The sequence below is a fragment of the Protopterus annectens genome, chromosome 1.part1, assembly GCF_019279795.1.
Source record: "Protopterus annectens isolate FY-2018-M chromosome 1.part1, PAN1.0, whole genome shotgun sequence".
NCBI lineage: Eukaryota > Metazoa > Chordata > Ceratodontiformes > Protopteridae > Protopterus > Protopterus annectens.
This window is the reverse complement of record NC_056726.1, coordinates 66,908,127-66,931,108: the sequence shown is the minus strand read 5'-3', so window position 1 is coordinate 66,931,108 and position 22,982 is coordinate 66,908,127. Positions and strand designations below refer to the sequence as shown.

Here is a 22,982-nt window from a genome sequence, read left to right as displayed (position 1 = left end):
CAAATAAATCTTTCGAGTGGAAGATTTATGGGAAGCTATCAAAATATCTCGAACAGAGTGAGATAATTGAGGAAGCCTGGCTAAGGTTGGAACTGGAGGAACCAAGCAGTGAGGTTCAGAGAGGGAAGGGAGCGATGAAACTGACCCGACTGATGGATCAAAAGATCTGGAACTAGGTCCAGATGCCAAGGTCGCTCCAATAGAAATTGATGTAGAAAGGGGAACCACACCTGTCGAGGCCAGTAAGGAGCAATGAGGATCAACGAGGCCTTCTGAGCGATAGCTCTGTATCACTTGAGAGATTAGTGGGAAGGAGGAAATGCATACAGAAGTCCCCGGGGCCAAACTTGGACTACAGCGTCTCTGCTGGGCTGGCCTGGTAAAGGAATAGTGTGAAATAATCTCTGCACTTGCTGTTTTGGGGAGTAGCAAAAAGGTCGCAGCAAGGCTGACCCCACTTGAGAAAAATTTCTCTCACAACAGAGTCTTTCAGGGACCACTCGTGAGGCATGAGGATAGCTCTGCTCAACTTGTCCGCGATTTGATTGGACTTCCCGGGGATGTGCATTGCTATCAGAAACCGCTGAGAAGAAATCGCCCATTGCCACAGTCTGAGTGCTTCTCGACACAGGGGGTAGGACCTGGTTCCGCCTTGTTTGTTGATATACCACACTACAGACATGTTGTCTGTCTGGATTGCAATCGTTCCCAAGGGAAGAGAGTTTTGAAGGGCTTGCAACGCTAAAAGCACTGCTCTCATCTCCAGAACATTTATGTGCAAGTGGCATTCATCTGGTTGCCATGTGCCCTGGACAGTCCTGCCCTGATAATGCCCCCCCACCCGATCAGGGAGGTGTCCATTGTCAGAGTAGCAACCGGAGGGGGAGGAACAAAGGGTCTTCCCAATAAGAGCTGAGGGGAAGACATCCACCACAGGAGATGATTTCTGCATGTCTGCGTAATCATAATGGTGTGGGACATTGGAAGTTGCTGGTATGACCATTGTGTAAAGAGCATCCATTGAAGGATTCTCATGTGGAATCTGGCTAATGGAAGCAGAGGTATGGCAGCCGCCATAATTCCCAACACTTTCAGAACTAACCTGGCTTTGATTCTGTTGTTGCTGAAGAGGAATGAGACCAGTTTGTGTATGTCTGTTATTCTCTGATCTGTTAGTCTCGCAGACATGTCGACTGTGTCTAGATTTGACCCTATGAAGGTAATAGTACGACAAGGCGACAAAACAGACTTTTCGCAATTTATTGAAATGCCTAACTTTTGACAAATGCGAAAGGTGTAATCCCTGGCCATTAGAAGAAGATGCTTGGTGGGAGCTGTGAGGAGCCAGTCGTCCAAATATGGAAACACCTGGAATCCTTGTCGTCTCAGGTGAGAAGCTACCACTGCCATGCATTTGGTAAACACCGGGGGCAGTGGTGAGACCAAAGGGCAGGGCCCTGAATTGAAAATGACTGGTTCCCAGCCTGAAGCGGAGGAATCTTCTGGAGCGCCTGTTCATTTTATGTGATAGTACGCATCCTGAAGGTCTATAGAGCACATCCAGTTTCCTTTTCCCAATAGGGGAAGGATGGACTGCAGCGTGACCATCCGAAATCTTGTTTTCTTGACTGATCTGTTCAAGATACTGAGATCCAAAATTGGTCTCCAGTCCCCTGTTTTCTTTGGAACTAAAAAGAACCTTGAGTAGATTCCGGATCCTTGCTGGTCTGCTGGAACTGGCTGAATTGCTCTTTTCGCAAGCAGCTTTGAAATTTCCAAAGCCGCTAGATCCCTTTGAGCGGGTGGAACATCTGGAAGGGATTTTTTTGATTGGTTTGGAATGCGAAGAAAGGGAATGGAATAGCCTTCGGAAATGATGGACTGTACCCATTTGTCTTGAGTCAGGGATAGCCAGGCTTCTGGGTACAGTGACAATCTTCCCCCGACTGCCTCCGAAGGTGGGCAGTCGGGCAACACCTCAGGGATGCTGAAAAGGCTTATCAGAGAAGGCTTCTCGATTGCCCTGGTTCTGCGGACCCCCCCTGCCTCTAGGGCGACGTCTACCATTGTTATTCCCGCCTCTGCCTCTGGCGGGGAATCGACTCTGTGCGTCAGGTGAAGACCCTTGAGATTGTTTGCAGAACCACATTTTTCCACTTTTCTGACCTTTGGGGTAAGGCCTAGAAGGAGTAGAAAAACGGACTCCGACGGCAGAAAGAGTCTTGCCATCAGTCTCGCACCTAGTCAAGGTTTCTTTCACTTGAGGACCAAAGAGAGATGATCCATCGAATGGGGAATTAGTGAAAGACGTTTTAAAGGGGTCCGCAAAGTTGCATAGCCGCATCCAGGCATGCCTACGTAAGGCCACACCTGTCCCTGCGGCCCTGCTCACTCCATCAGCCGCATAAGAGAGGAGGCGCATGGAGGAGTTGGCTATGGAGTTCAGGGTAGCCAGCTGAGTGTTCATCTTATCTTGAAACCCGCAGCCGTAGGATCCTTCAACATGTCACTCGCTTCTTTGATCAAGTCCCTTTGAAGACGAGTAAAATGGCATAGGTAGTTCAGCGAACGCATTGCAAATGTCGCTGACGAGAACATCCGCTTCCCGTACCTGTCCATGGACCTAGATTCCTTGTTAGGTGGATGGACAGGCACTGAAGGATCAGCTAGTTCCTTCTTAGTGGCAGCAGCAACCACCATAGCATCCACAGAAACTCCTTTTGTCAAAAACTGTTTATCTGCTGGTGCTGTTATGAATTTTGAGGGTCTCCTGGGAGTGGGGTCCACTGAATCAGGAGCCGTCCATGCCTTTTTTGCTACCACCTGCATGAGGGGGTCAAAGGGTGGAGATACCCAGGAGGTGGAAGGACGAGAGCCAAACGCCTCAAGGTACACAGATTCATCCTCCGAAGGGTTTAGGGCTGGCCAATTTCCCCTCTGCTTAAGGATTTCTAGAATGTCTGCAAAAGAGACATCTTCAGAAGGGGAACGGGGGGAACCCTCGGAATCCTCTAAATCTGTGTCAGAGGTGACGGACTCAGGTGAGTCTGTGTTTCCTCTTACACTTTCTCTTCCGAGGGGGCTCTTCTGCCAAATCAGGAGAGGCCTCGGAAGAGGATGAGATCCCCACAGGGGATTCCTGAGGAGCTGGCTCTCTGCTGTCCGGGATGAGGGAGTGAGTCGATTTGACCTGAGGCACCGAAGAGGGGGGGGCAGACGGAGCCGACTGTGGGGTAGAACCTGGTTCTAACACACTCCGCATGACCTCGAACGCACCCCTGTCAGGCAAAGCCAGAGGTCCCCGCTCCGAAAAGCTAAGAACCTCCCTCGGCACCGACAGTGATGGCTCCGAGGCCGATGTCGGAGCCGAACTCACCAGCGCCGAAGCGCCGAGAGGGAGAGCGGGGTCGGACAATGGTCCGATGCCACTCACCCCCTCGGAGCCGACGATGGAAGTCCGGCGCCGAGATTCTTCTAAGGAAGAAATCGGAGCCGACGATGGAGCCGAAGACAATTGTATCGGCTCCGACGCTACCACAGTCTCGGTTCCGAAACGCCCCGGCTCCGAGCTCAATGGAGTCGGAGGAGGAACATATTGAGGGACAGGGGCAGACATCGACTGATGAGTCGGGCTCTGAAGCATTTGGGCCAGTGCCTCGGACTTAAGAAGTCGACTCACTACCCTCTGAAGGTCATGGTCCGACAGCCTCGATGACCTAGAGGAGTGAGATCTATGGCTCCGTTCAGACAGCAGAGGAGATGCTGGAGCCGAATGAACGGAGCCAAGGGATGGTGACCTAGACCTCTTCCTAGATGTCGGTTCCGAGATTTTGGTCGGAGCCGACACGGAAATGTCTAATACCTCGGCTCCAGCCGGAGCCGAGGAAACCACAGAAACTGTAGCCTGAGACTTATCGGCTCCAGCCGGAGCCGATGTAGACGGAGGTTTCGAAGCCTTAGGTCTCGGCTCAGTAGCTGGAGCCGAGGACCTAGAAGCCTTGGAGGGCTTTCCCGAAGAGACAGTTGGGGAATCCTCAGGCTTGAGTAAACCTCTCAGTATCAGTTTGTTTTTTCTTTCCTGCAGGACCCTGGGGCTGAAGCCGTGGCATACAGCACAGGAGTCCTGCAGGTGCAAAGGTCCCAGGCAGTAGACACAAGAAGTGTGACCGTCTGTCAGAGACATTTTCTGACAGCACGCGTCACACTTCTTGAAGCCTGAGACCTTTGAGTCTTTAGACATATTAGAAAGTGTAATCACACACACAGTCAAACACACTGATTACACCCTATCCTATTTTAAACTCAAAAAATAAAACTATCAAGGTTTTAAATTAAGAGCAGAAACACACACACACACCACTAGGGGATGAGGGAAGAAGGCCTGTAGGCCCGAGGGAAGAACTTATAAGTTCTTGTGGAAAATAAAAGGGATTTTAGATAGAAAGTAGGAGGGAATCCACTAAACTAAGGGAAACAAGTGATAAAATTAAAATTAAAGGGGTTTAAGTACACTAACTTTAGTTCAAAGTTACTTACCAAGAAGCCGGTAGAAAACCAACACCTCGATCGCTGTAGCGGCAAACGAGATCTGGGGTAACTCATGCCTAGCATTGTGGGATATAAGGGGAGCCTCGAGCCGGTGGAACCAACTCTCGAGCTTTTACAGTGGCCGAGTCGGAGCCGAGGTCGGCTCCGAACCCATCCAGCAAGAATGAAGGCGAGATAGACAACTTAACATCTTTAGTTCAAAGTTACTTACCAAGAAGCCGGTAGAAAACCAACACCTCGATCGCTGTAGCGGCAAACGAGATCTAAGGTAACTCACGCCTAGCATTGTGGGATATAAGGGGAGCCTCGAGCCGGTGGAACCAACTCTTGAGCTTTTACAGTGGCCGAGTCGGAGCCGAGGTCGGCTCCGAACCCATCCAGCAAGAATGAAGGCGAGATAGACAACTTAACATCTCATCAATTTAACCAAAAAACATGGGGGGGGGGTGCAGGGGGTCCTGCCCCCCTGCAGAAGTGATTACTGTACAAAAGTACAGTAAAGACTAAGGGGGTGTTAATACATCATTATATAGCATAAGTAAAGCATGACATAACCAGGCCAAGAAAAACTGTACTATGCTAAAAAAGTACAACAGTAAAGCTGCAAGACTGTATTATACTATAATACATCTGTAAGAGTAGCCTTGTGAATCTGCGTAATACAACTGAAAAATACAGAATTAATAAGACAGAATAACTCCCCGAGAATTATCTTTTTCTGCAGAACGTACAGTACGACGAAGGTATGAATACTTTCTATGAATATTCATTACTCCACTTTCAAATCTGTATGCCTTGTCAGTCAGGCATGATTAGCATGCAATATCACATGGCCTTCGCATGCCAATCAAATTCACCACACCCATTTCTGCGCAGAAATGCCAGTGGGAGAGTGTTCCAATACAAAGCCGAAACATGAACTAAAACACAAAGTGCAACAGTATACACAATCCAAGCTACTGCTGCAGCACTATGTACAATATACAATGCATGCAGTTGACAACAAAGATTTTACTTTTTGTGAAATAAGATGCTTACACACAGCCGTCACTTACTACAGTTATACAAAAAACAAACACACAATAAAAGATAATAAATAAATACATACATGCTTATGTAGTGTACACACTCCCAGGAAAAGACTAATAGGGCAGACCACAGTGAAAGGGAAAACAGGCCACAAAATGGTGCCAGCTAGGATAGCATTTGATGGAGCAAAGCATCATGGAAGAAGGCATCAGAACACAGTTAAGGGGGACAGGGAAGAAGAAGAAGAAAAACTAAGAGTAAAACAGGGATATATGACACCCCAGAGAAAAAGAACCAGCAGGTAAGTACTCAGAGAGAAAAAAAAACTGTCAGTGAGGCTGCAACAAATCTGCTTATAAAGTCAGTTATTGGGTGAAAAGTAGTAAGGTATATAAGGGTACATTTACAGTTTATAAAGAAAATCAGCTTAAGGGTGTTTGGTACTGCTCCTTAACTATGCCCAGTGGAATCAGAAACTGCTGCAAGTACAATTCATAAGAAATTGAGCTGGGAGGGGGATGGGGGTGTGCACACTACACAGATTGCAAGTATAACAAACACATTATATTAAACACAACTATTCAAGCCAAACACTGCAAATTGAAAAGACGATTAAAAGGAAAAAACATTTATACACACTTTCTTATGTATAGTGTTTTGGCAGGTTTGCAGAGAGCTTGCAAGTGAATTTTGTTATTTGAGCCCCAAGTGTTTAAAATCATCTAGGGGCACCTTGTAGTTTAGAGATGGGGATAGTACAATTATGTAGTGTACACACTTCCAGGAAGAGATTAATAGGGCAGACCAGAGTTTACACAGACCAGAGTGAAAGTGAAAATGGAAAATATGCTTTCTTTTACGGCACTCTACACTGTCCTAAGCACGGATGAGAAAGACAACCTCTGTGCTGCCTGAAACACAGAACAAGACTGAAACTTGTATATGTGAATGGGAATGGCTTTCTAATTTTGGGACTATACAAGAAGACTTTGTCAACTGATGTCAGACAATAATGGGGAGTGTAATGGGTTTACCAGTCAGTTTGGTCAGAGTGCAAGAAAAGAGTGAGAGAATGTGCATTTCTATCACAAGGGGTGTGTAACACTTGTATAAATTGGATAAACTGACAAAATCAACGTAAATCTTGCTCATTTAGGAAAATGCTCCTGAGGGTGAAAACTATTTTCTTTGTGAAGTTGGGCCATAAAAGCAACCTGCAGTCTAGTGTTGTTTTTATCAATAAGCTATAGAGGACAAAGACTTTACTTGTGGATAGGAATTAGGACTTTCTTCCATAATGTCTTCATAATTTGCCACTATGCCCCAAAGACAGCTTTTTCAATACTGAAGTTGCTTACAGGATTTCTTTCCTCTCATATATCGTATAAATTGTGAAAAAAGGAAGCTAGCAAGTACGGCTGGTGCAAGGCAAGCAAGCTAGTAAGACCCAAATGAAAAAATGCCAGCACCAAGAATGGAGTAACAGTAGCTTTATTTAAGCTGAAATTCTAGACCGGTTTTAGCACATGGCTTTCATCAGTAGATTGTTACACATAAAATGAGAAGGCCCTGCTATAAATACCTTTATAACTGGAAGTAGAATGACATCATTTCCTGTCTCAAGAGAAAAATGTAATTGTTACAAAAATAAAAATAGAAATAAATATTAGGATACATAATGTAATACAATTCAAAATGCATGTGCTTTCAAAATATACATGTTCTAACATCAATATTAAAGTCAAAAAAGAAAAAATGTTTGAATTATGATAATTTGTCATTAAGTCCAGGGGAAAACAAACTCCCTAATTTCACTATCCATCTTTTCTCTTTGTTATTCAGAATATCATGCCATCCAGTTTTAAAAGCACGGTTGCCTATAATGTTGTCAGTGATAGTGAATGAAAACTTGGCAGTGGGATGATTCATAGTGTGTCTGTATAAGGCATTTGTAATCCTACCATTTCTGATGTCCCCCAGGTGTTCAGATATTCTAATTATGAACTGTCTGGATGTCTGTCCAACATAAAAGGCTTGACATGTGCATGTTGCAAGATAGATAATCCAATCCGAACTACAGTTACCAAAAAAACCAATATCATATAAATGACCAGTGTTTTTGCTAGTAAAAGTTTTAGTTTTAAATATGTAGCCACAAAAGCTACAATGACCACAAGGTATATTCCAACTAGTTTCTCACCTGTTAATGTTCTTTGGGATAAAGTTTCATCCCTAGAGTTAACTTACTTATAATGTGAGAAATGAGATCCCAGTGTTTTCCCTTTTCTGTATGAAAATGAACATTGCTCCCCCAAATAGTCCTCTAAGAGTGAATGAGACTTCAATATGTTCCAATGTTTATCTGTAATATTAAGAAGATGTTTAGTATTTCTACCATAGGTTGTAACAAATCTGCAAGTTTCTTGATTGGTCTGTTTTTGATGTTCTTTATATTCCAGTAGTGAATCCCTAGATTGGTTTTTGCTCCATTGCATGGCAGAACTGATAGTATGTCTAGAGTATCCTCTAGTAAGAAACCTATTGGCTAAATCATCATGATGTTGTTTTAAATCTTGCTCAGAGGAACATATCCTTTTGAGCCGCAAAAACTGTGATTTAGGAATGTTATTAATTGTGTGTTTTGGATGTAGACTGTTGGCATGGAGCAAGGTGTTGAATTCGGGAAATTTTCGATATATAGAATTTTTTAGTGTATTGTCTGGTTGGTGCTGTAAAAAGACATCCAAAAAATGTATTTCATTATGATGATAGTCCACCGTAAATTCTGTACCCCAAATGTTTCCATTAAGATGTTCAACAAATTCTTGAAGATAATCACTGCCCCCTTTCCACACTAGCCAACAGTCGTCCAAATATCTTCTCCAGATATCAATCTCTGGTATATATACATTGTGCAACTCATCATAGATGATGTGTTCCTCCACATAACCCATATAAAGGTCAGCATAAATGGGTGCAAATGAGGCACCCATTGCCGTACCCTGTATTTGCCAATAGCAGTCTTGTTTGAAGCAAAAGATATTCTTGGTAAGGATATATTCAACCATGCAAATAAGTAATGTATTGAATCCTGGGGCATAATATTAGCTTTGTTTAACCAAAAATCCAAAGCTGCTAGTCCTGCCCAGTGTGGAATACTAGTATATAGAGATTTGACATCTAGGGTACACATTAGCCAATCCGGCTCCAATTCTGATTCAGAGACAATTTGCAGAAATTCAGTAGTGTCTTGAAGTCTGGCTCTAATTAACGATAGAAGGGGTTTCAATTTTTCAGTTAAGAAAACAGAAAGTGGTTCTGTAAGTGATCCAATCCCAGACACAATAGGTCTGCCTGGCGGTTCATGTAGAGATTTATGGATTTTCGGTAATAGATATAAATATTGTTTAGCTGGATCTTTGACCGTCAAATGTGATCTAATCTTATCAGAAATGATGCCAGCCTCCACAGCCTCCTGTAAGAAGTCATCTATTTCTCTTTTGAAATTAGGTGTAGGGTCGGATGTAGTGATGATGGTTAGACAGCTGTCTATTTCCTTCATCCCAATAATAATCGGCATCCATAACTACAACCGCATCCCCCTTATCAGCAGAGAGAATGACAATATCAGTATTATTTTTAAGATGTGTTAGGGCAAGTTGTTCAGATTTGGATAAATTATGCTTGGTGTTGTAATCTGATCTCAAATGAAAATGTAAATCTTTGATAACTGCTTGTTGAAAAATAGCCACATGTTTGTCCATTGGAGGATTAAATGTTGATTTATGAAACCGAAATTCAGAAGATCTTTGAGGAGGATCAGAATGATCCTGTTGTCTGAAAAATAAATTCAGGTTAATCTTTCTACAGAATGCAATAGTATCTGATACTAGAGAACCCTCATCAATAAAAAAGCCAGGAATGAATCCAAGACCTTTATTGAGTAATGTGTATTCATCTTGTGATAAAACATACTTTGAAATGTTGAGCACATTAGTACAAGGTAAATCTATTTCACTACTGACATGAACACATCCTCCAAACTTTTTACCCTTGTGTTTTCTGCCTCCCCTATGTTTTCTACCCCTAAAGGGTCATCTGATGTTCTTCCCCTCTTAACATTTGGTGAGTCACCAGTACCAAAAGATTCTGTGTCTGTTGTTGAAGACTCCTCACCAGAAGTGGTGTTACTGAAGCCTGTCTTTTTAAAATAGACCTAGGCTTCTTTTTACGCACATAAGTCGGATTCTTTGTACCCTGGGCAAACCTTACCCCCCTGTGTGACTCAAACTGTCTTCCTCTATCATAATCCTTCCTGTCTCTTGAGAATTTATGAAGTTTTTTAGTTTTAAGATTATTTTCAAGAGTCAACAGTTCCTTAGATAATTTGCTTAGGCCACTTTTGAAACTGGCCTGTTCTTCAAATTTTTTAAGATCATTGCATGTCTATTCAACTTCCAAAATATTGGTCTGAACAGTTCTTTCCTAAAAAGATGCCAATATATTCACAAATGACATGGCTGCCTCCTGCTGTGCTAGCTGCCAATCTTTGAGTAAAATATCATCTGGTATTCCAACCAATGGTTGAATTTTTTACCTTAACCCCCTAGGGGATATTTTTTGATTCTGATAAGCCTTGAACAATTTGTGATGCCAAATGTTCGTCCTTAGTGTTTTGATTTGCTTGCCTAACTGATTAAACAAGCGGGAGCAACCGTCAACTGGATCTAATGTTGGACCACTAACCGATTCCATTGACATCATGCCAAAGCCAAAAACCTGTATATCATCTTTATCCGCACATAGGCTGGATAATAACTTCTGTAGATCCATGACAATAAGTTGCCTGAGAATGATATTAATTGCTTGCAAATCAAAGCCTATCAAAAATGTGGCCTGAGCAAAGAACCAGGAACAGTATCACTATCCCAAAATTTAATGTATGTATATGTATAACCGTATCAGTTTGAGTCAGACAGGGACGAAAGCATATAACCCATGGATGATCAAAAATAAAGATAAAGATAGACCTAGCTATCAAAATGACCTAAAATTCTAGTTATAATATCAATTTAAACAATAATACTGATATGATATTATCATATAGTATATAGAGGTCAAATTAGTCCAACATGTGGCTAGCTTTTATCAATGTTCCCCCTGAAATAACAAATCCAACAAAAGAGGGAGACTGTTCAGATATCTACCAAAAATAAGGTATAGAAATAATCATATAATGTTAATAAATGCTAACATGGTGTATTCTTACTCAAGAGCAAAAATAAAATTACAACGATATTCATTATTGTATTTAGTGTATTGGCCACATTATTTAGTGAGAATAACTAACTATATTACCATTATAGATTCTTCATGAAAAGGTATGTTGTGTTTAAACAGCAACTGAATGTCTTCATTCAAGCAGATTAATGTATTTAATTTTTACTAATACTTCCTGCTATCTATCAAGAAGCTTTTACACGTATTTTTCTCATTTATGGGATTATATGTCATTTATGTCAAGCTTTGTATATTGTTCATATATTTAGCGGGATATAAATTTCTGTCATTATTTTCTGCTTTTTGGGCATTGCTTATAACTCAGGATACTTGCTAAGCTTATTTAAAAATATATATATTTTGGAAAGACTATAGCAGGACATATCATGCTTATCAAGCACATTACATTGCTTGACTATTTTTGCCATCTTAAAGGAATATACCATATTATATGACTACTTTTATATTGTCTATGTCAGGCTTTGCATATTGTCCATATATCTGGCAGTATCCAGATAGGGACATTCATGTTGTGGCTTAATTGGTTATAACCTATGCAAATCTCAATTTTTGGGCTTTGCTTATAATTTAGGTTAACACTACAGATACTAGCCATGTGTATATAATAATTTTCATCTTGAAAAATTCTAGTAGGGTATGATATATCGTGTTTATTAAGCACATTATACTGCTTAACACACCTTTGTTGTCCAGCAGGAATATATCATCACAATACTCATCAATATTATATGACTATTTATATAAGATGTCTAGGTCAGGCTTTGTATACTATTTATATTTCTAGTAGTATCTAGATAGGGTATTTATGTTGTGACTGGAATGACTATAACCTATGCAATTCTCATTTTTTGGGCATTGCTTACAATTTGGGTCAAGACTACAGATACTTGCTAGGTTAATATAAAAGTATACATTTTGGTATCATTCTATTGGGTATGATATCTCGTGCCTACTAAGCATATTACATGGTTCCTTATTTTTGCTCTTGAGTAGGAATACACCAGGTTAGCATTTATTAACATTATATGATTATTTCTATACCTTATTTTTGGTAGATATCTGAACAGTCTCCCTCTTTTGTTGGATTTGTTATTTCAGGGGGAACATTGATAAAAGCTAGCCACATGTTGGACTAATTTGACCTCTATAGACTATACGATAATATCATATCAGTATTATTGTTTAAATTGATATTATAACTAGAATTTTAGGTCATTTTGATAGCTAGGTCTATCTTTATCTTTATTTTTGATCATCCATGGGTTATATGCTTTCGTCCCTGTCTGACAAACTGATACGGTTATACATATACATATATTAAATTTTAGGATAGTGATACTGTTCCTGGTTCTTTGCTCAGGCCACATTTTTGATAGGCTTTGATTTGCAAGCAATTAATATCATTCTCAGGCAACTTATTGTCATGGATCTACAGAAGTTATTATCCGGCCTATGTGCGGATAAAGATGATATACAGGTAGGTTTTTGGCTTTGGCATGATGTCAATGGAATCGGTTAGTGGTCTAACATTAGATCCAGTTGACGGTTGCTCCCGCTTGTTTAATCAGTTAGGCAAGCAAATCAAAACACTAAGGACGAACATTTGGCGTCACAAATTGTTCAAGGCTTATCAGAATCAAAAAATATCCCCTAGGGGGTTAAGGTCAAAAATTCAACCATTGATTGGAATACCAGATGATATTTTACTCAAAGATTGGCAGCTAGCACAGCAGGAGGCAGCCATGTCATTTGTGAATATATTGGCATCTTTTTACGAAAGAACTGTTCAGACCAATATTTTGGAAGTTGAAAAGACATGCAATGATCTTAAAAAATTTGAAGAACAGGCCAGTTTCAAAAGTGGCCTGAGCAAATTATCTAAGGAACTGTTGACTCTTGAAAATAATCTTAAAACTAAAAAACTTCATAAATTCTCAAGAGACATGGAGGATTATGATAGAGGAAGACAGTTTGAGTCACACAGGGGGGGTAAGGTTTGCCCAGGGTACAAAGAATCTGACTTATGTGCGTAAAAAGAGGCCTAGGTCTATTTTAAAAAAGACAGGCTTCAGCAACACCACTTCTGGTGAGGAGTCTTCAACAACAGACACAGAATCTTTTGGTACTGGTGACTCACCAAATGTTAAAAGGGGACGAACATCAGATGACCCTTTAGGGGTAGAAAACATAGGGGAGGCAGAAAACACAAGGATAAAAAGTTTGGAGGATCTGTTCATGTCAGTAGTGAAATAGATTTACCTTGTACTAATGTGCTCAACATTTCAAAGTATGTTTTATCACAAGATGAATACACATTACTCAATAAAGGTCTTGGATTCATTCCTGGCTTTTTTATTGATGAGAGTTCTCTAGTATCAGATACTATTGCATTCTGTAGAAAGATTAACCTGAATTTATTTTTCAGACAACAGGATCATTCTGATCCTCCTCAAAGATCTTCTGAATTTCGGTTTCATAAATCAACATTTAATCCTCCAATGGACAAACATGTGGCTATTTTTCAACAGGCAGTTATCAAAGATTTACATTTTCATTTGAGATCAGATTACAACACCAATCATAATTTATCCAAATCTGAACAACTTGCCCTAACACATCTTAAAAATAATACTGATACTGTCATTCTCTCTGCTGATAAGGGGGTGCGGTTGTAGTTATGGATGCCGATTATTATTGGGATGAAGTTAATAGACAGCTGTCTAACCATCATCACTACATGAAAATGAGTACTGACCCTACACCTAATTTCAAAAGAAAAATAGATGACTTTACAGGAGGCTGTGGAGGCCGGCATCATTTCTGATAAGATTAGATCACATTTGACGGTCAAAGATCCAGCTAAACAATATTTATATCTATTACCGAAAATCCATAAATCTCTACATGAACCGCCAGGCAGACCTATTGTGTCTGGGATTGGATCACTTACAGAACCACTTTCTGTTTTCTTAAACTGAAAAATTGAAACCCCTTCTATCTTTAATTAGAGCCAGACTTCAAGACACTACTGAATTTCTGCAAACTGTCTCTGAATCAGAATTGGAGCTGGATTGGCTAATGTGTACCCTAGATGTCAAATCTCTATATACTAGTATTCCACACTGGGCAGGACTAGCAGCTTTGGATTTTTGGTTAAACAAAGCTAATATTTATGCCCCAGGATTCAATACATTACTTATTTGCATGGCTGAACACATCCTTACCAAGAATATCTTTTACTTCAAACAAGACTGCTATTGGCAAATACAGGGTACGGCAATGGGTGCCTCATTTGCACCCATTTATGCTGACCTTTATATGGGTTATGTGGAGGAACACATCATCTATGATGAGTTGCACAATGTATATATACCAGAGATTGATATCTGGAGAAGATATTTGGACGACTGTTGGCTAGTGTGGAAAGGGGGCAGTGATTATCTTCAAGAATTTGTTGAACATCTTAATGGAAACATTTGGGGTACAGAATTTACGGTGGACTATCATCATAATGAAATACATTTTTTGGTTTACAGCGCCAACCAGACAATACACTAAAAACTTCTGTATATCGAAAATTTCCCGAATTCAACACCTTGCTCCATGCCAACAGTCTACATCCAAAACACACAATTAATAACATTCCTAAATCACAGTTTTTGCGGCTCAAAAGGATATGTTCCTCTGAGCAAGATTTAAAACAACATCATGATGATTTAGCCAATAGGTTTCTTACTAGAGGATACTCTAGACATACTATCAGTTCTGCCATGCAATGGAGCAAAAACCAATCTAGGGATTCACTATTGGAATATAAAGAACATCAAAAACAGACCAATCAAGAAACTTGCAGATTTGTTACAACCTATGGTAGAAATACTAAACATCTTCTTAACATTATAGATAAACATTGGAACATACTGAAGTCTCATTCACTCTTAGAGGACTATTTGGGGGGAGCAATGTTCATTTTCATACAGAAAAGGGAAAACACTGGGATCTCATTTCTCACATTATAAGAAAGTTAACTCTAGGGATGAAACTTTATCCCAAAGAACATTAACAGGTGAGAAACTAGTTGGAATATACCTTGGGGTCATTTTAGCTTTTGTGGCTACATATTTAAAACTAAAACTTTTACTAGCAAAAACACTGGTCATTTATATGATATTGTTTTTTTTGGTAACTGTTGTTAGATTGGATTATCTATCTTGCAACATGCACATGTCAAGCCTTTTATGTTGGACAGACATCCAGACAGTTCAGAATTAGAATATCTGAACACCTGGGGAACATCAGAAATGGTAGGATTACAAATGCCTTATACAGACACACTATGAATCATCCCACTGCCAAGTTTTCATTCACTATCACTGACAACATTATAGGCAACCGTGCTTTTAAAACTGGATGGCATGATATTCTGAATAACAAAGAGAAAAGATGGATAGTGAAATTAGGGAGTTTGTTTTCCCCTGGACTTAATGACAAATTATCATAATTCAAACATTTTTCTTTTTTGACTTTAATATTGATGTTAGAACATGTATATTTTGAAAGCACATGCATTCTGAATTGTATTACATTATGTATACTAATATTTATTTCTATTTTATTTTTGTAACAATTACATTTTCCTCTTGAAACAGGAAATGATGTCATTCTACTTCCAGTTATAAAGGTATTTATAGCAGGGCCTTCTCATTTTATGTGTAACAATCTACTGATGAAAGCCATGTGCTGAAACCGGTCTAGAATTTCAGCTTAAATAAAGTTACTATACTCAATTCATTCTTGGTGCTGGAATTTTTTCATTTGGATCGTATAAATTGTGACATTAAAGTCCAAACCTTCACATGTGATGCAGACTGAACCTTTTAGTTATGGCAACAAAATCTTCATACTTTCATCCAAAGAGGAAATAAACACACAAAATTCTGGCATTAGATGTGACAGCTGAAAAGTCTGTCTGCTCAGGGTTTGAAATAATACCCAATGATGAACATTCTTGTTTAGGTACTTTATGAAAACACTTCCAGACCTTTCAATTTATTCTGAATACATCTGAATCATAAAAAAAGATTACTGCAAAATGCCAACATGTTTATTTAAAAGTAACAGATGGACAAGAATATGAAAAATCATCACATACTTAACCCTGTAACAAATTCTTCGTTAACCTCAATACACAATGAAAATGTAGATCGACTAGTGGACTGGACTATTCAGTAGCCTATGACTTCTTTCCAACCCAAAAAAGGCACTTTCACTGATATTCACTTTGCTTTTTTGATCCAGAACTAGAAAAGTTAATAAGTTTACATTTTATTCTGCTTACTCGTTCAAATGTTTAACATTTAAGAATTAAAACATCCTAAAATACTCGTAGCATTTCACAAGTTTATTCACAAAAAATAGTAACCTACAACTTCTCTTCATTATACAGTAAATTATCACTGAATGAACCTTCCTTCATGCTCTCAGGAATAAGCAAACTCGTACATGTACAGTTAGCACTTTTGTCTGTCAGTCAGTGCCTTTTCTAAATTCAGGCTTTTACCTGTGGCACTGGGTAATGCACACAGTATGACTGACAAGACACTACCATTTCGTGTTTTCCTTTATTACATTTTTGCTAATCTGAAACTAAAAATAATGAAATGAGGACAGTGCAAGTTTGGAAAGAAAGGCAGACAGAAAAATGACTGTGTGAAATTAAAGAAATGTGTTACAAACATATGAAGGCAACCTCTCACCAAAATAATTTGCTGCTTTGAGGAATACTGGAGTACTTACTCAAAATAGCTGACTTAATACAACTGAAGAAGAAACTCACTGAAAACCTTAAATACACATCTACATTTGTTTGTGTGTGTGCCTATACATATGTCATACACATCATTATACAGTGTTTTCTAAAAGGGCACATAAGCTTCCAAAAGACAGAACATACACTAACCCTTTTAAAGGAGTTTTGATACAGCCCAGTCACGAATGGAAAGGGAGCTTGGCATCTTTTAAACTTCCCTGAGTCTAAATGCAGACTGTCACAGGGTAGGCCACTTCCTAACATCACCTTTTAACTATGGACACACAAAACATTACAACACAAGCATAGAAAAACTCTAATGAAAAAAAAAAAGAGGTTGCCACAAGGAATTCTTAAATAAAACTTTAACCTCTCAGGTTAAGTATAACATTATTTAACATTAAATAACTAGATCAAAAGATCATTCTTTTAATTAAAATAAAAGTAACAACACTACCCATCAGATCTCATCTGTCAATAGGGACACAAGACAGTTCTTAGGTAATAACAGGTATTTAGGATTCATAAGCAAGAGAAGTGGAAATATATTAGAGTTTGGTAGTGTCACTTACCTGTGGCACACCAGGAAGGTCAGAAGCTATAAAGATATAGCCCCACATAAAATATTTCCAGCTGTCAAAACAGGTGCAGGTTAGCACTACAGCCATAAGACAGCCATGCCCATGGAGTGCAAGCTATAGAAGGAAAAGTACTGTTCTGCCAGGCTAAGGGCAAATGGTAGTAGGTAACAGTATGTTTTGGGCAATACAACCAAGAAAGCCTGCCATATGAAGTGAATAGTTAGAATAAATGAACAAATAGATGCTGTAGCAGCATGAGGGAGACTCTGGAACACCTGCAAATAATCAATGCAAACACACCATGCAGCAGGTCAAGATTTATACGTCAAATCTACATTTATGCCTCTGCATTCTACTTTCAGTCAAGCCAAATCAGATACTAGATCTAGAATGTTACCACGTATTAACTAAATATCATACTATTTTATACTATGTATGGCAGGATACTAACATACAATATGCCAAAAAATGAAAGTCCTTAAAAACATAGAAGTGACGCTCTGCTTAAGACAATTAATTCAAAAACCTACCTACATGCATGATTATAACTTCTACAAACCTCAGTGTCCTCTCTAGGAACTACAAACTGGCAAGATGCAGCGTTGCAGCCACACCATACACAAAAACAGTGTAAATATAAGCAAGCATGCATGCAGTGCAATATACTGAGGCATACCTCTCAACTTCTTACAGCAAGAAATCTGGACAAAGCCATTAATAAAAGTGGGACAAAGGCCAAAAACTAGGGACATGTTTTAATATTGCCCGTACAAACTTAGAAATGTGATAGAACAGGTTTTGCTTTAGCATTGATTTTTCTGAAGGGTATGAAGTCTGAAACTCAAATGCCTATCATTTTCTGATTTGCCACTAATTTGCCAGAAAACCACAATTTTATGAAAAAAAGGACCAAAAATCTGGACATTCTGCAAAAATGTATAGAGTGGAGAGGTATGACGGAAGGTGAGACTGCTTGTTGGGTGCAATGCAATGAAAACCCTCTGGAACTTGAACATATTATTATTATTATTTTTAAATAAATCTAATGTTCTTAGAGTCAGGACCCATGACCAATAACAAACATCACTAAGGCCAACATCAATGATTCTTATCCTTATGTCGCTTTCTACTGTTATACTCTCGTTTAACATTGTTAACATGCTAAATTCACATTAAAAAAAAAAACCTTGGGAAAGCCAAACATCTGTATACCACAAGCTCTAAAGTGAGGTCAACTTTTCAGAATGCCGCCGAGTATTTCAGTGAAATAGTTATTTTTAAGAAAACAAATATTTACAAAGGAAAAAAAAATCTTACAGAGAGAAGATATTTCCATAATGATGTTATTCTTAGATGCTTAACAGCATCAAAAGGGAATGCGGTATGATTAAATTTTGGCTGCGTATCCATCGTACTAGTAAATAAAACCTTCCACGTCACCTATTCACACCAATCCCATCATCTTCCTAATTGAAAACAAACAGGTAGCTTTGCCTGTGGTTTGCACCGAATTGTCGCATGTTTTACGTCTTTTGTTGTAGCCGAAGAATGCACGTCCGACTAGGAAGTGTTTCAAGCCTTTAAGGAGCATGCGCAGTAGTGTATTCTGAGTAAACTTTTTTTCTATGATAAAATCGTGGTATGTTACGCATTGATGATTGCAGTTTATTAGGAAACAGGTTGCATTGTTGTTATATTATCATATAGCTCGATACTTTGAGTGGAGCTGTTAGTGTGTGAGTTTACATGCATAGCCCTCAAGTTTCTCAACAAATCGTGAACAAACTAGCAATACTCATCAGGGACAAATCATGCAATAATTAGGGGCATTTTTAAAATATTAGTATTAATAACTTGAGACATTGACAGGATAACAGAATGTGAATTAGTATACATTTTCTGAGGTAAAAGAAGTCTATAACTCTAATTATTGTCATTGATTATTTAGTGCATTTCACCATCTTTTCCCAAAAAGTCACCCGTTTTAGGAGGAATTAAAAGAAACAGAACTAAAATTTGAGTAAAAATAAGGGGCATCCCTGAAATTCAGGAACGGTTACTAGGAATGCTTACACGTTTTATGTATATATCTGTAGCGAATAAATATATGGTAAATGAAGAACCTCATTCTAAGTCTTAAAAACACCATGCGCTGTACTGTCATATATTGAAATGTCATTGTGTCATGCATTCGTTAATTTTTTTAACAAATATTCATGGTAAATAGAGAGTCATTTGAATTCATCAAAAGAACTTTTTGAAAGTATAAAGATGTAGTTATATTGCCAATGTTGTTTAACCTCCTAATTGAAGTTCCTATAAGTGTTCTACATTTTGCCCATATCTTGCAACCTCTTAGCGCAAGACATTTGGACAAAGACATAATGCGGGGATATAGACCCAAAAAATAGTGGCAGATTTTGCACTACCCTGCACTTTCTGAATGGTATGAAGTCTGGAACATAAATGTTTCCTAATATTTTCTGATTTCAATCATACACAAAACTGAGGAACAGACCAAAAAATATGATGCAAAAATCTGGACATTCTGAGGAAATCTGTACAGTTGAGGGACTTTTTCCCATCTGAGTTTTGTTCCGTGCACCACACTTTGAGAGGTAGTCTCCTACATTTTATAAATAGATGGTTGAGAGCTATACTTTTGTAGACAATTGGAATTTCTCACCTATGCTTGACAGCCCATTGCCAATCATTCTGATTAGCCCAGCTCATAGCCTGCCTACTACAAAAACTGTGATCTCTTTCTTAACATTTTGCCCTTTATTTATAGATATTAAATACATAATGTCTTATATTTCCAATTAGAAATGCACATATAATAAATATGCATGTCATATATGTGCTATCTGAAAAATATGTGCTATCTCTGAAAAAAAAAAACAAAAATAAAATCTTGCTTTTTTCCCACTTTTCTGAGATTTAAAAAAGTTCAGTTACAGGCTTGCTGTTCTTGAACTGTTTGTAAGTTTCTGTGAGGCCATTTTTTGCTTGGGCTAAAGGGAAGTCTCTCTGTTGATCAGTGGCAGTGAAAAACATTGAGCAGCCTGCCTGCCCCTGTGGGAGTAGTTACTGACTTGAAACTGTAGTTTTATTGGCCATTTTGGGTCAATTCCAAAACTCCTTCATCTTCCTCTCTTAAAACCTGGTTGCCTCGTGGTTTTGGCATCTTTTCAGGCTTGTTGGCTGTTGGTGAAGCACCCACCAAGAGGAGAAAACGCTGAGAGAAGAAAGGAGCCACTTTTGAGATTTTAAGTATTTTTCCTCTGTTTATTTGCTAAGTCTTTCTGCATAGTCACCTATTTTGAGCATTTTCTGGCTTGTTAAACTTGATTTCTGCATTAGTAACTATATTTAGAGCACAACCTAGAGCTGTTTACTGAATTTCCTGTTTGCACTTATTTTTTAAATCGTTTTTTTTTTTCAAAACTTGCATTTTATCTGCCTTTGGCCTAGCACTCTTGTGTGGGGTCATTTACTGCACTGTTATAACTTGTTGATACTTGTGAACCTCTGCTACCTCTAAAAAAAATAAAAAAACAAAAAAAATCTTGCTTTTTTCCCACTTTTCTGAGATTTAAAAAAGTTCAGTTACAGGCTTGCTGTTCTTGAACTGTTTGTAAGTTTCTGTGAGGCCATTTTTTGCTTGGGCTAAAGGGAAGTCTCTCTTTTGATCAGTGGCAGTGAAAAACATTGAGCAGCCTACCTGCCCCTGTGGGAGTGGTTACTGACTTGAAACTGTAGTTTTATTGGCCATTTTGGGTCAATTCCAAAACTCCTTCATCTTCCTCTCTTAAAACCTGGTTGCCTCATGGTTTTGGCATCTTTTCAGGCTTGTTGGCTGTTGGTGAAGCACCCACCAAGAGGAGAAAACGCTGAGAGAAGAAAGGAGCCACTTTTGAGATTTTAAGTATTTTTCCTCTGTTTATTTGCTAAGTTTTTCTGCATAGCCGCCTATTTTGAGCATTTTTCTGGCTTGTTAAACTTGATTTCTGCATTAGTAACTGTATTTAGAGCACAACCAAGAGCTGTTTACTGAATTTCCTGTTTGCACTTATTTTTAAAATTGTTTTTTTCTCAAAACTTGCATTTTATCTGTCTTTGGCCTAGCACTCTTGTGTGGGGTCATTTACTGCACTGTTATAACTTGTTGATACTTGTGAACCTCTGCTATCTCTGAAAAAAAAAAAAAAATCTTGCTTTTTCCCACTTTTCTGAGATTTAAAAAAGTTCAGTTACAGGCTTGCTGTTCTTGAACTGTTTGTAAGTTTCTGTGAGGCTATTTTTTGCTTGGGCTAAAGGGAAGTCTCTCTGTTGATCAGTGGCAGTGAAAAACATTGAGCAGCCTGCCTGCCCCTGTGGGAGTGGTTACTGACTTGAAACTGTAGTTTTATTGGCCATTTTGGGTCAATTCCAAAACTCCTTCATCTTCCTCTCTTAAAACCCTCTTTTGCGCGGTTTTGCACATTTTGTGCATAAGCGCAACAGCGAGCAACCTAATTGGGTTTAAATTATTCCTGGCTCCACAAAGTCTGTTCTTCACTTTTTCCCTTAGAACTGCTCTATCTCTCAATTTAAACACCATATTCTCATTCTAAGGCCTTCACTGGTTCAATTAAGTAATCCTACAAGTTAGCACTATTAAACCATAAGCACTACTTACTCTTATACTCTCTACGATTACCTTGTCCTCTATTGGTCCATCTTAAATTCAGTTTCCCTATATTACTCTAGCATGTCCAAAGGTCAGTCAATGGTTTCCTCTCCAGTCCAGCTGGTGAATCTGGGAATTTTGAGGCAATGTTACAACTGTCTCATGTACACGGACAACCCTCTCCTCCTCCAAACAGGTTCAAATATATGTGAGAGATGCAACTATTTAGCCAAACTGGAGGCTGAGCTCTCTCATCTCAAAACTGGCGTAACCAGTCAGGAGGAGAAGGTAACCTCACACAACACAATTCCAGTATCACATAGTCCCACCACATCAGCGAACCAAACACAAAAATACACAAAAACATACTCGGAGGCTCTAAATAAAAATCTACCTAAGCAACAGAGACCTCCAGAGCAGACATCCAAGCAAACGCTACCTCAAAACAAAACACGCACAACACATAGCCCACAAAGTCAGTGTGCCAAGCAGCCACAGCAAGGCTGAATAACACACCTGATACTCTTGTAATAGGTGACTCTATTGTCAGACACACTGACGTCCCGCTCACCAGGCTGAATAAAGAGAAGGTCACGGTGAGCTGCCTGTCGGCTGCTAGGATCCGCCACATAATGCAAGCACTCAGGTCACTCCAAAGCAAATACAAATATGACTCAGTCATTGTACATGCTGGTGTGAATGACCTGAGACGGCGATCCCTGGACTACATGAAAAGAGACATAGAGGAGCTCTCTGATCATGTAGCCCAGGCTGGTATGACCCTGACCTTGAGCAGCATCTTACCCTCACCTAGAATGATGCCACAGTACAAAGACAAAATGATCAATTTTAACAATTGGCTAAAATTTTGGTGTCATTCAAAGGGGATCCAGTGTCTGTCAGCCTCGGATGACATGCTCGACAAGCCACGTTGCTTCGCTAGGACGGCTTGCACCTGTCACCACTGGGCTTTTGGATATTGGCAAAGGCTCTTGCCACCCCCATAGTGCCTTTTTTAGGCAAGGCTCAAAAGTCAAACCCA

The 22,982-nt window shown here is 39.3% G+C and overlaps 1 protein-coding gene across 1 annotated transcript in view; it reads right to left on the bottom strand.

Moving 5' to 3' along the window:
- Nucleotides 1-18,807, bottom strand: part of TMEM18 (transmembrane protein 18) — a 168,973-nt gene extending 150,166 nt beyond the window's left edge. The window contains exon 1 of the mRNA XM_044073609.1: nucleotides 18,586-18,807. Within this exon, the coding sequence (XP_043929544.1) occupies nucleotides 18,586-18,678 (93 nt within the window). The 5' untranslated portion in view covers nucleotides 18,679-18,807. The remainder of the gene's footprint in view (nucleotides 1-18,585) is intronic.
- Nucleotides 18,808-22,982: the final 4,175 nt, after the last annotated feature.